The sequence below is a fragment of the Neltuma alba genome, unplaced genomic scaffold (genome assembly GCF_004799145.2).
Source record: "Neltuma alba isolate B1F8T4 unplaced genomic scaffold, ASM479914v2 tig00013156_pilon, whole genome shotgun sequence".
Classification (NCBI taxonomy): Eukaryota; Viridiplantae; Streptophyta; class Magnoliopsida; order Fabales; family Fabaceae; genus Neltuma; species Neltuma alba.
Window position 1 is genome coordinate 94,165 of NW_021637467.1, and position 13,380 is coordinate 107,544.

The 13,380-nt window shown below is 33.9% G+C and overlaps 1 protein-coding gene and 1 long non-coding RNA gene across 2 annotated transcripts; both read right to left on the minus strand.

Moving 5' to 3' along the window:
- Positions 1-396: 396 nt before the first annotated feature.
- LOC114734896 (uncharacterized) lies at positions 397-12,339 on the minus strand. The gene is made up of 8 exons (XM_028922544.1): positions 11,849-12,339; positions 9,692-10,757; positions 9,283-9,582; positions 7,120-9,185; positions 6,735-6,783; positions 2,778-3,233; positions 2,378-2,485; positions 397-2,298 (listed from the first exon to the last, which is right to left on the minus strand). Exons 1-8 carry the CDS (start codon positions 12,337-12,339, stop codon positions 397-399), a joined length of 6,438 nt encoding a protein of 2,145 aa, XP_028778377.1.
- Positions 6,214-7,205, minus strand: LOC114734891 (uncharacterized). Its single transcript, XR_003739219.1, has 3 exons — positions 7,034-7,205; positions 6,644-6,733; positions 6,214-6,513 (listed from the first exon to the last, which is right to left on the minus strand). It is a non-coding gene; the product is annotated as an uncharacterized LOC114734891 (long non-coding RNA).
- Positions 12,340-13,380: the final 1,041 nt, after the last annotated feature.

Below are 13,380 nucleotides of genomic sequence, written 5' to 3' on the forward strand. Positions count from 1 at the left end.
AAAACCTGCTGACCGCACCAAGTCAAAAAGCAATCATGAAAGCAATGATCTTAAACAAGGACATCAAAGGACAGAGAAGAGTTTAAAATCAAAAAAAAAAAAACCCAATATTTGTTTTTGAAATTTGACAACCATATTCCGTCTGAGGTTATTATTTTTTAATGGTATCCATAAAAGCTTAAATTTAATATTTACTATGCCCAAAACCTACAGTTCACAGTTGCCAGCGTGCATCGGTATCAATGATATCAAGTATGAGCAAACGCTCCTCCTTTTCAGATGGAATCACACAGAAAAAAGTCTAGAATAAAATGGAAGAGGGAGATATTGATGATTAAGTAATGGTAGAAGGTTTATTACCATTAATGATCTGTTAGTGTTGTTTAAGAAATGGTTCTAGCTGATTTTGATTCTCATGAGCAAAGCTTCCAATTCTTCAATATCTTCTTGTCCATTAGGCTGAGCACACAACTCCATTTTCAATTTCTTGCATGGAGACACTGTTTCTTCCCCATCAGCGTTTCCAACTCCGGTTCCAAATTTACTGATTTCCATCTCCATTTCATCAATATCTCGATGCTGCTTTGACATCTTGCCCAACTCACACTTCATTTTCCTTTGTTGAATGAAATTCTGATATTCAGAGGCATATATCGGGCAGGTCCCACACTCTTCGATGAAGCCATCACAAGAAACGAAACTAAACAAAACCTTTTTGTTAGAAGTGGTGTCTTCATCACTTCCATTGCCTCCTTTAAATCTCTCCAATACTAATTTAGAGAAGTATGGATCACAACAAAGTAAAATGTGATCTGAGCTGAATTCTGCATATTGTGGATCAAAAATCTGAAATTCAACTGCTTCCCCTTCTTCAATGTAGCACTTGCAAGTCACAGCAGCTTGAATTTTTTCCTTAGAGATGAATTGAGGAATGACTGAACATAAAACAAAACCCAATAAATGACCAGAGGCCAAAGACAGTTCTATGGTTACCAAACCCTTTGTTGACCGATTATAGCCAAACCACAATGGAACACTGTTTCCAGGATAAAAAACTGTAAATCTTTGCTTGTTATGTACTGCTTGCTTCAATGAGAACTCCACATGTTTCTCAATAGCACAACGTGAACGCTCATTCAATTTCTCACAATTGTGAAATGAAATGAAATTATGACCATTTACCCGTAATAGCCTTGAAATTGTTGAAGCAAACACTCTCTCTAATGATGTGCAATTACTGGCAATAAAATTTCTAAGAGACCGTGGAAGCTGGGGTAAAAACTGAAGCTTAGTGCAACCATTCAAAGTAAGTTTTTGCAGCCGAGAGAGATGTTTGATATTGTTGGGGAGCTTAGTTAACCCAGAACAGTCCTCCAAACCCAGTATTTGTAGACATTGCAGGGATTCAAACAGTATATGTAGCTTTGGTTCATCCACTAGGTGTCTGCATTTTCGAAGGCGAAGCTCCATGAGAGATCTAAAACAACATAACTCAGTTATTGGAAGATTGCCAAGACTTGAAGCATCAAGAAGCAGAGTTTTGAGATTGGCAAGATGCCCAATTGAGGAGGCGTGCAGTGCTGCAACCAATTTTCCTACTTCCTTCAACAACATACAGTTGATTGAAATTGATGTGCAGTTGGAGACATCTAGCTCTTTAACAGACAGAGGGAGCTCTGGTAAACATTGAAAATTTCTGCAACTTCTCAAATGAAGCCTTTGAAGTCTTGAGAGTTGCTTGATGTTGTTTGGGAGCTCAGTTAAGTTAGAGCAATTCAGGAAGCTTAGTATTCGTAAAGCGCATAAGGCATCAAATAGCATGTGCAGCACATGTTTGCCAAACGCATAATTGCAGATACCAAGATCCTCAAGAGATCTTAAGCAACATAACTCCTTTAGTGGAAGATTCTTCAATTTTGAACCATTGAGATGAAGACTTCTAAGCTTAGCAAGACTTCCGATTGATGGGTGTAGAATGTCTATACCGGTTGATCCTAAAAATAAACATCTTAGTTCTTTGGATGATAATGAGAATTCCTTCAGAGTAGGGCAGTCGTGAACAAGGACTTTTCTAAGAGATCTTAAATGAGTATCACTTTGGAGACTCTCGAGGTTTTTGCATTTGCCTAAATCCAAAGAAACAAGGCTCTTGAGAGATAAGATAGATGGATGGACAAAACGCAAACTTTCACAGTAATATAGATTCACCAGTTCCAGATTATGGGCCTTGGAGAAATCAGGCAACTGTCTCAGTTTTCTGGAAAAACGAAGATCTATTCTCTTCAAATTTACAAAATCCTGCAACAATTGACTAACAGACATCAGAAAGACTTCTTTCAATTATTAAAAATGAAAAACACACTAATTCACATTATACCTGCACGCCATCCCAAAGTGTTTTAACATGGCTGTATTGCATTTTCAGTTCAACAAGGCTCTCAGAACAAAAAGTTGATGGCAAAGAGCCCAAAGGGTACCCATCCCACTGAAAGTACCTTAATATATCAGAAATAGACACCCTTCTGAAGATGCACATTGAATGATCCGGCATTGCATAAGGAATAAAATTTCAGGAATCTTAAATTAGTCATCTTTTTGAAGGTGTTGGCATCCAAGTATATATCTTTAATTCGAGAAAAATTTAAGATTATGCCTTCGACAGCTTCAGTTCCCTAACAATTATCAAAATGAAAATTAGAATAACAGCAAGTAAACTAAACCATGCTAGCTACATTTCTCACCAAGGATCACAGAGGTTTAAGAGATGAAGGGCTTACCCGATTGCTTCTCAATACATCATAGACTTCCTTAGGGTCCCATAATCTAGTGCGTCTTCCTGGTTCTTTAATACATTCTTGACGAACTATCTCCCAACCCATTTCTTGTATTAGATCATGCATCCACAATCTTTCACCCACAGTAATAAGAGCCTTATCTTGGAGGGTTCTAATGCTAATTCTTGCATGGAATCCATAGCTGTCTAATAGCTGTATTATATGTTCTTTAAGTTCACCTTTCAAAAAGCACGCAATGTCTAGAAATATTTCCTGCTCTTCATCTTTTAATCCGTTGTAGCTCAATTTTAACACTTCCTGAATATCTTCATGTGGAATCCTTTTGAATTTTCTTAACGCACTCTCCCATTCTTCTTTAGTTTTGGAGTAAAGAAAAGAACCCAGAACTATTAAAGTTAAAGGATTGCCTTTGGTGTAAGTAACAACCCTTTTTGATCGCTGTTCATATCCAATTTCAGGATGATCATTGTGAAAAGCTTTCAAGTTGAAAAGCTTGAAGGATTCTTGATTACTTCAATGGCTTGGCCTCATATATTTCATTAACTCTACCAATAAGCATATGCTATCTCTTGTTGTTATGATGACTTTACTACCTTGCCCCAAGCAATCACATTCTCTAGCGAGATAGTCCAATTGTTTTGAACTATTAACATCATCTAGCACAATGAAAACTTTTCTGCAGCTAAGCCTTCTCCTAACAAAAGTATATCCCAAAACTTTAGGTTGGGTAAGATGGATATTTTCTTCCATAAGCAGCTCTGAAACAAGTTTATCACGTATATATTTTAATTCATGCTTTTCTGACTCTTCCCTTGCATTTTCTAAGAAACAGCAACTTTGATATCGAGGGGAGAGTTTGTCAAATACAACCTTAGCCATGGTTGTCTTACCTATCCCACCCATTCCCCAAGCTCCAATTATTGAAAATTTTCTCAGTAACAACTCAATGCATTCACAATTTTCATCAATTCCAACAAGACCTTCTAATATTGGAGAAAACATCCTTAATAATGTTCTGAATTAGTTCAGCTTCGTCCCTAGCACACAAAAATATTGGAGAAAACAAAGAAAAGTCAATATACACACATGTATATAGTATCATAGGAAGTGGAAAATAAAATTTGACGAACTAACTAGTAGTTAAGAACATAGCAATTTAATAATACTAATTTAAAAAAAAAAAGAAATTATTTATAAATAGGTTCTTATTATAAACAGGTTTTTATTCGTGTTTTGCACGGCTCCTGGGCTTAATCATATTATATGACAGACATTCTCTTTTACGCTTTGACCACACATAGTTAGCATCATGGCGTGTGACAGATGAGGATGACTTGCCACGAGTCCATAAAATTTTAATTTTCGCGGAAAGAAAATCTTGGATTCACGCTTGTTTAGATGAGTTATTTTAAGTGATTTTATGCTCCATAATAAATACAAATATGCAAGGGAGTTTGTGTCATAAAATACAAAACCCCTTACAGAATAAGTAATCCAAAATATGGATGTCCAATTGCAATCATTAGAACAATAAAATATACAAGTAAAACAAACAACAAAAGTCGTTGCCTGTTTTCTTTTTTTAAGTAGTATTTCTAATTCTCAATATAAAAATTAATTCATTAATTTAAATAAATTAAAAAAATTAATTAAGTTAATTATTGATAATAAGTAAATATTTAGAACTACCAGTATTATTATAAGGATTACATTGAAAGAAAATAAACAAATATAAAAGACAAAATAAAATAAATTAAAATCTTATATTCAAGATGAAAATAAAAGTCAAACGAAGTCTTATATCAAAGATTAGATATAGTATAATATAATATTATGACTTTTTTTTTGTTCCGTCAATTTCTGAACCACACCCATTTATTTTAGGCTTTTTCTCAGTCACATTTAAATTTTATTAGTAATAAGAATATAAATAAGAGAGTACCGGCATCATCTGTGTACAAAATTTACAAAATATTAACATTTTTTTGTATAAAAGTTTAGTAAGTCATTATCAACAATAAAATGTTTAATGGGAATTTTTTCCCACTTTTTCCTATATAAAATTACTTCTATTTATTTATTTATTTTATCCATTACTTATCTTGACTTCGATTTAACTTTCGCTTTGATTCGGAGTTAAAATTCTTTCCCTATATATGAGGGGATGAAATAAAATTAACATAGGATGACTTGGCCAGAAAATCTAGATAAATGTAACCTGATTTATTGACTTAACATACATTTTCACAGCAAATTATTTCTCTACGGATAGTTTTAATTTCTTCATTAAAAATTGAGAAACAACAAACTTCCTTATTTTTACGCGAGTGAGTCAAGCATGGCCAACAAAAACAAAATGAAATCAGATAATATTAGATGCAAAATAGACTGCGTATTGAATATACATCTATTGATCATATAAATGAATCAATTTATTTACTCAAGCGTTAGTGTTTAACAATATGCAAATGCGTTAATTATTGATTAATTAGTGTTAAAATTACATCAATTTATTTATTCATTAAAACTATTAAATAAGTCAATAAGCCTGTGACAAAGTCGATTATATTGAGTTGACTCTTGCAAATGGTCCAAAGAAGATGTAATTTGAGAGCAACGGTGTTGGCCAAAAAAAATCATTGAAAGTAATTAATTAGATTTATTTAATATGTAAAAGTTGAAAATGAAAAGAAAAAAATCCTAACCAAACAAAAAGACGACAGCTATACCAAAAGAAGATAGTTAAATGAAGAAAAGGGATCTTAACTTTATGGGAACAGAGAGCAATAACAATTGAGATGGAAGTTACGGTTTATAAGAGAAATAACTATGAAAAAATAGTGAAAAAAAAAACCGTAAAATTTGAAAAATTACAAATAAAGACCCGTAACAATATTATTATGGGTTTTGACAATAATAATATAGATTTTGACAACAATTTTTATGAACAGGCCCTCGTCTATAGTTTTTCAAATTTCACGGTTTTTTTTACGATTTTTTCAATAATTATTTCCAAATCCTTATTATTAAATGAACACACATTAAATAATACACAGAAGGCAGATGAATAAAGAAGCACAAGTGCTCCTCCATTATGATTAAATAATCCTTATTATTGTCTTTTCTCAATGTGCTTTGACTATAATTTACTTTGTGATGTCCATTCACACCCGATCCCCTTCATCACAGCATTTTGTTAAATCGTATTTGAGCTATTGTGTTATTGGACCATTTGGGGTGACAGAAATCCTGTACAGAAGTCATTTAATATTTAAAAAAAAGATGTTAATAACCAAAGAACAAATTGCAATTCAACTAAAATCTACAACAGGATACTGTTAAATCAGAATGAATTTTAGTTGCTTGGGGTGGAAGAGACCGATAAGACTTCCTGACCAGAGAGTGGTTTGAGCTGCGGTAAAACTATGAAGAAGAAAGCAAACAAACAAAACAATATTATCTGATCACTCTGGAACTCTACTTTTCATAGATAATGAACAGTTGTTCTTCTAATATTGTTTGCTTGAACAAGAAAGCTGCAAAGTGTTATATCAAGCAGGTTATGAATAACAACAATATCATCAATTTCACTGAGGATATGCAGATATGAAATAGTAGCTGGGAACAATCTGAGGTACAATTCTCAGTTGGTAAAAGTCCAAGAAACTCACAGGTATGATCAGCATTATGTTCTTGAGCTCATTTTTACAATTCATTTCTGTAACAACATAGTAGAAAAGGAATACAAATCTGCTCAGAGTTATGTTAGAAGAAGTAATTCTAAATAGTTACTATTTTCGAAGCAAGGGTGAAAAACCAATAGGAAGTTAATCTGCTCATAGTCATACATGCATCACTTTAGTACTCTGCTTCAAGGTAACAAATAGCACCTCTCAATCTTTAATCCAACTCAACTGCATATTGCCTATTGCTACACACTGCATCGAGGAAAATGCCAACAATGTTAGCTTGAGAAGAAACCTGGCCACTGTAAGAAGCCAACAATAAATAAAAGCTTAAGTTAGGAAACAAGGCGATTCAAGCATATCAACAGAATTAAATACATTAGAAGGTAATAGCTTTTTCACATAAAAACAGAACGGATATTTTATTTGGAAGATATCCACTTTTATACATTTTTTCACCATCCCTATAGTTTTTGCTACCACAATGACTGCATACTAGATAAAGACAGTTGCTTACTAGATGAAATTTTAACGAGAGAGGCATATAAATACCAGAACAGGAATCACAGATAATTTATATGTGACGAATGCTATCCTTCGTGCTTTCCAAATTCAATTGTGATAGAGAAAATATCAACTCATCAACATCATGAGATGTCTTGGACTCAGAACTCAGGGGAACAGGTTGAAGGATTGAAGACATCTTCCATTTCTTTGTGGCAGTGGGTTGCTGTAGCTCATCATCAATACTCCGACACCTCTTTTTTCCTGTTATTAACTTCAACTCCAATTCCTTTTGTTGAAGGAACTCTCTGTATTCAGAGGCATATATTGGGCGAACTCCACCTTCTTTGATCAAGCAATCGCCAAACTTAAATTCAAATGTGACCTTTGATTCGTATTTCTCAGATTTACTGGGGCCTATTCTGCTTTGAATATCCTCCAGAATGAGTTCACAATAGAGGGGATCATACCATAGGAAAACATTATTTGAATTCAATCCGATCATTGAATAATGCCATCCTCTAGGGCCTTCTTGATAAATGTTATTTTCATCATAGTATCCACATGATGAGTGCCGTAGATCCCTTTCTTTTAAGGAGAATTGAGGAATAACAAAGCAGAAAATGAAACCCAATAAGCCATCAAAACTAGGATTAAGCTGAACAGAGACAGAAGACCCTGTTGTCAAGCTTTTGTATGCAAACCACTCTGGAATAATACTTGCCTCAAAACCACCACATTTTGCTTGCTTCAGTGAGAAACTAGCATATTCCAGTATTCCACGAAATGAATGCTCCTCAATATCTTCAAAAGTCCTTTTCTCCCTTGTTCCCAACTCCAATTCCTCTTGCTGAAGGAAGCTGTGATAATCTGGGGCATATATTGGGCAGACTCCACATGCTTCAATCAAGCCATCGTGTTTTGTTTCCTCCATAAAACCGAACCCAATAAAATCATCGCTATCATATGTAACAACATAGAATTCAAATGAAAGCTTTGGCTTATAATTGGCGTCTGGATATTTTGTGAATATGTTTTTATGAGTGGTCCACAGAAAAACATGGTGTGAATTAACATTTGTTATAACAAAACTCAAGCTTGTGCCGCATTCACCATCTTCATCATAAATTTGGCATTTTACTCTGTAAGAACAGCTTTCCTTTGGAGTGAACTGCGGAAGAACAGAGTAGAAAATGAAGCCTTGCAAGTTGTTCATGGTTGAAGAAAGCTCAATAGTTATGAAATTGGGAGCCTTAGCTGTCTGATTATGTTTAAAACAATCTGGAACTTCTCTTCCTGGATAGCAAACATCAACCATTTGATTTGTATGCACACCACGCTTCAAACAGAAGTAAGCAAACGCCATAATATGGGAAAGTGAACGGTTCCCTATGTTGCAACATGAAAGAATAAGCCTTCTTAGATTTCTGAGATACCTGATTGAGGAATAGGGTGTTAAATTCTGCATTATTTGCTGTGGCAACAATGGAAATTCAGTATGAGAAGTGAGTATTAGCGTCTCCAATGATGTGCAGTTGGTAGCATCTAAGTCTTTGATGGATGGAGGAAGCTCTGGTAAAGATTGAAGGCTCTTGCAATTTATCAAGGAAAGAAATTCTAGTCTTGATAGATGCTTGATATTGTCGGGGAGCTCAGTCAAGATGCAACTCCCATCCAAATGAATACTTATTAGACATTGTAAAGCATCAAATAGGATATATAACTTTGATTCATCAATTATCTCTCCACAATCAGAAAAAGTAAGATCTTTTAGAGATCTCAGTCCATAAAACTCATTGACAGGAATATTCTTTAGTCTTGAGCAATTGAGTGAGAGACTAGTGAGTTTCTGGAGATAACCAATTGAAGAGCCCAATGACTCAATGCCAGTTCTATTTAATTGTAAAACTGTCATGCTCTCTGATGATAATGAAAATTCCTTGAGACCATAGCAATTATCAACACTAAGGCTCTCTAGAGATTTTAAAGGGCTCTCGCTTTGCAAATGCTTCAGCTTTATGCAATTAGTGAGCCCCAAAGACTTTAATCTATGGAGAGATAAAATAGAGGGATGCAGATGGCTTAAGCTTTCACATGAGAAGAGATTCACCCATTCAAGTTTCCGTGCCTTGGAGAAATCAGGCAGCTCTGCCAATTGCTTAGATCCTCCAAGGTCTAATCCCCTTAAATTTACCAAATCCTGTATGAATTAAAAAGGGAAACATTACTTGGGAAACAAAAGTAAAAAATTTCAATTGACATGAAAAAATTGAACTAATCATATTTGAATATTGCACCTGTGTTCCATCCCACAATTTTTTAAGCTTGCTGCCATTCATACTAAGTTCAACAAGTTTCTCTGCACAAAAAGATGATGGTAGAGCCTCAAAAGGAAAATTATCCCATTGAAAATAAGATAAATGATTGGAAAATGACCCTTGGCTTGGGGGAATATTCACACATGACCTTCTATCTGAATTAGATGAATAGAATTTGAGAAATCTCAAATTAGTCATCTTTTTTAAGGTGTTGGAAGTTAAGCATATATCTCCAATTTGAGACAAATCTAAACTTATGCCTTCAACTGCATCAGTTACCTGAAGTACACAAAATTCAAATAAAGGTAAGCAAATATCATCATATATTAGTAATTGTTTTCACTTGTAGACATTTCTTGTGTGAAAGCAAACTGCTTCTTTTTCTTACCCGATTATTTTTCAATGCATCATAGATTTCATCAGGATTCCATAGTCGACTTCGTCTTCCAGGATTTTTTACACACTCTTGACGAACAATTTCACGACCCATTTGTTGTAGTAAATCATGCATCTCCACATAATAAGAAGAAATGCGTATGAGGGCCTTATCTACGAGGGTCCTCAAGCCAATTGTTGCATGGTAGCCATAGCTGTCTAAAAGAGCTACTACTTTAGCAATACTTTCACCTTTTAGAAAGCAAGCAATTTCTAAAAACATTTCTCTCTCTTCAAAGTTTAGTCCATCATAGCTCAATTTTAACACTGCATGAATATCTTCATGGCTTGTCTTTTCCAATTTTGTCAATGCACTTTCCCATTCATCTATAGTTTTGGAATATAGAAATGAACCCAAGGTGATTAAAGCTAAAGGATTGCCTTTAGCATAAGCAACAACTCTCTCAGATAGTTCTTCATATCCGCTTTCATAATCATCTTTGTGAAAGGCTTTGAGGTTGAAAAGGCTAACTGATTTGTAATCGCTCAATGGCTTGGCTTCATATATTTCATTAACTCTTCCAAGAAGCAAATGTTCATCTCTCGTAGTAATGATGACTTTACTACCAGGTCCCAAGGCATGACATTCTTTGGCCAAATATTCTAATTGATTTATCTTGTTGACATCATCAAGCACAATGAAAACTTTTTTACAACTAAGTCTTCTCATGGCAAATGACGTGGACCTAACCATGGAATCTTCTTCCATCAATAGTTCTCTAAGAAGTTTATCACGTATATGCTTTAGTCCACATTTTTCTGATTCTTCTCTTAAATTCTCAAAAAAACAACAACTTTCAAATTGGAAGGAGAGCTTGGCGAATACAGCTTTAGCTATAGTTGTTTTGCCTATACCACCCATGCCCCAAATTCCAATTATTGAGGCATTTTCCAATAATGATTCAATACAATCAGCGTTCTCTTCAATTCCAACAAGACCTTGTAATGTACTTGGATACATGTGCTCCAATCTTTTCAAAATGTCATTGACAATATTATGAATGAGTTGTGATTCGTCCCTAAAATATAAAATAGAAAGAAAATATTAACACTACTAAATAAATGATATATATATTGAATAAAGTAATAAATAAAATTGATGTTATTTTATTCAGATCAAATTACATAAATTTCATTACATCTACATAACAGATGACATTCTATATTTAGTGATATTTGATGTATTTTTTAGAGTTATCAATGCATGGTAGGAATTTGCATAATTTTCTAAGGAAAAATTGAAGTGATTGCACCATATGATCTTCAATGTGAATATCATTAAGAAAGTGAGTTAAGAGCGATAGAACTAAAGTAAACAAATGTTTCATTCATAATTGTTGATTTCTTGCATGTGGAGTTAACCATTTTGGATAAAAGAGAGTAGACATTCCTAGAAGAAATAGCAAACCATGCAAAATAACATAATTTTTGTTGAGATTACGCAGTTCTCTGTTTTTTTTTTTGGGGAGGGGTTATTTTCTATCAATAATAGATACTAAGCTTTCTAGGCATATATAGAGGATAGAGAGATGCTACTCAACTAGTTTTTTCCCATACGCAAAAGATGGAAATTAACTACCAATCACTTGCTTAAGAGATAAGAGCCGCTACAACTCATTCGACAAAAAAAAAAAAAAAAAAAAAAAGCCATGATAACTCATATCAAGAAAGTTAATCTTTTTACCAAGTCATCTTCACTATTTACCAAACGTACAGAAATCTCTCATGAAAAGAATTGAAGAAAACACGTATAATCTCAATCTCAAATAAAACACAAAACATGTTTGTAATACTACTAATTATTTATATTCATGTCCTTCATACTCCCAATTAATATTTTGAAGGCTGATTAACTATAATAATTGAAGTTAGAGCTGAAGGCACAATTTTAACATAGTTTAAACAAGTTTTCTCAACAGAAAGCTGAAGCAGATCAACTTTAAAGATTGAAAATGAATAAGTATAGATCTCAATGAAATTCTGGTCAGCAAGATAAATCAAAAGAATAAACAAAGGTACGAAGTCAAGTAGCTAATTAACCCAAAAAAGAACAAAGTATGAAAGTCTAGTTTAATAATTCAAAGGTATAATTTTTCAACTACGTACTGACCTATAAATCCAAGAGTCCCAACCAGCTAAGTTTGCAGTTTCAAAAAGAGCACGTTTCCACTGCTTCACCTTCTCTGGGTTTTGTGTATAGTGTTTTTCAAAAGCTTCCTGGTATGTTCCCTTTTGATTGCGTACATGAGATGGGTCGACTTGGTAGAAAATAGGAATAACGAGCTGTCCTTGGACTTCTTTACACTCCAGTATCTTAAGCAGTTCATTCAAACACCATTTTGAGGAAGCATAGTTTTCTGAGAAGATGACCGCAGATATGCTTGAATCTTCAATTGCTTGGATGAGAGATTGGGAAATGTCATCTCCTTTTGAGAGTTCATAATCTATGTAGGTTCGAATACCGCTCATGCACAGGGCAGTGTGAAGATGGCTGGTGAAGGTTTTGCGAGTATCCTCACCTCTGAAACTCAGAAAAACGTCATATTTTCTGGGAAAATATGCAGAAGAGCAGGAGGAGGATGATGAAGCTGCAGCGCCCATGGTACTGTGATTAGCTATTCAGAGTGATCAAAAACACAGTTTGCACCCTCTTCTTTGCCGATGAGAAAAGTTCACAGTGACGATGGAGGATATTATGGCATCGAATGGACTTGGCTTACTTGCTAAGCTTGGGAGCCAAATGAACAGCAACCGAACTTTACTCTTTTCACATTGGGATACGTGCAGTTCGTCACCATTTTACCCCACCTTCATTATATTCACGGTTTCCCACCGGAAACTTTGCTCACCCTTTAACTACGATTTGTACGAATCAATTATCAATCAATGGCCTGATATGGAGCACAAACTATTTTTTTGAGAGTATTTGGTGGGGCAATTTCCTCTCAAGCATGCATTTCTAAACGTAGTAATATCATTGTTTTTACTGGTAAGAAAAGTTAACTTTAACTGCCAAAAGGATTTCTTTTACATAAAACAAGGTACGTGTTCATGCTATGTGAAGAAATCTAAATAAGCTTTCTAAAATCTTACCTGAGGTCTATTTGTTTAAACCTTTTTCAATTAAAGAATACCTTTTTCGGAAAAATCATTTTCTGGAAAATTTGGACTTGCTTGTTTAAGTTTTAAAAATGGATAATATAATTTTTTGGTTTTCAAGTTTGTCCTCATTTTGGTTTTGATTTTTCTATTTTAAATCATAATTTTTTGTTCTTTAAGAAGTAAAATGGTTCAGGTTTTTATTAAGATATAGGTATTAATGTTTTAAATAAAAAAATTGAGGGATTAAAATATATGACTTGAAACTTAAGAGACCAAAATCAAAATAAGACAAAATTGAGGAACCAAAAATTATATTAATCCTTTCAAAAATAAGTATTTTTTAAATATTTTATCAGATGTGAGTCTTGAAACCTGTGTGTTTGTCTTCTTTAAAATTTTAAATATGAACCATCCATATTATATCTTGAATAGTCCAGATTTTATCACAGCAATAAGCATTACATACTCATATTGTGATTAGCACCAGATGAGAATAGGAGGTATGGCCAACAAAAACAAACAAAAATCATATAATATTCG

Coding starts and splice junctions, on each gene's coding strand:
- LOC114734896 (XM_028922544.1), bottom strand. CDS start 12,339: ATGGGCGCTGCAGCTTCATCATCCTCCTCCTGCTCTTCTGCATATTTT. Junction 6,784..7,119: donor ACATCTCATGATGTTGATGA/GTTGATATTTTC, acceptor GGCTTCTTACAG/TGGCCAGGTTTCTTCTCAAG. Junction 2,299..2,377: donor CACTTTGGGATGGCGTGCAG/GTATAATGTGAA, acceptor CAATTGTTGCAG/GATTTTGTAAATTTGAAGAG.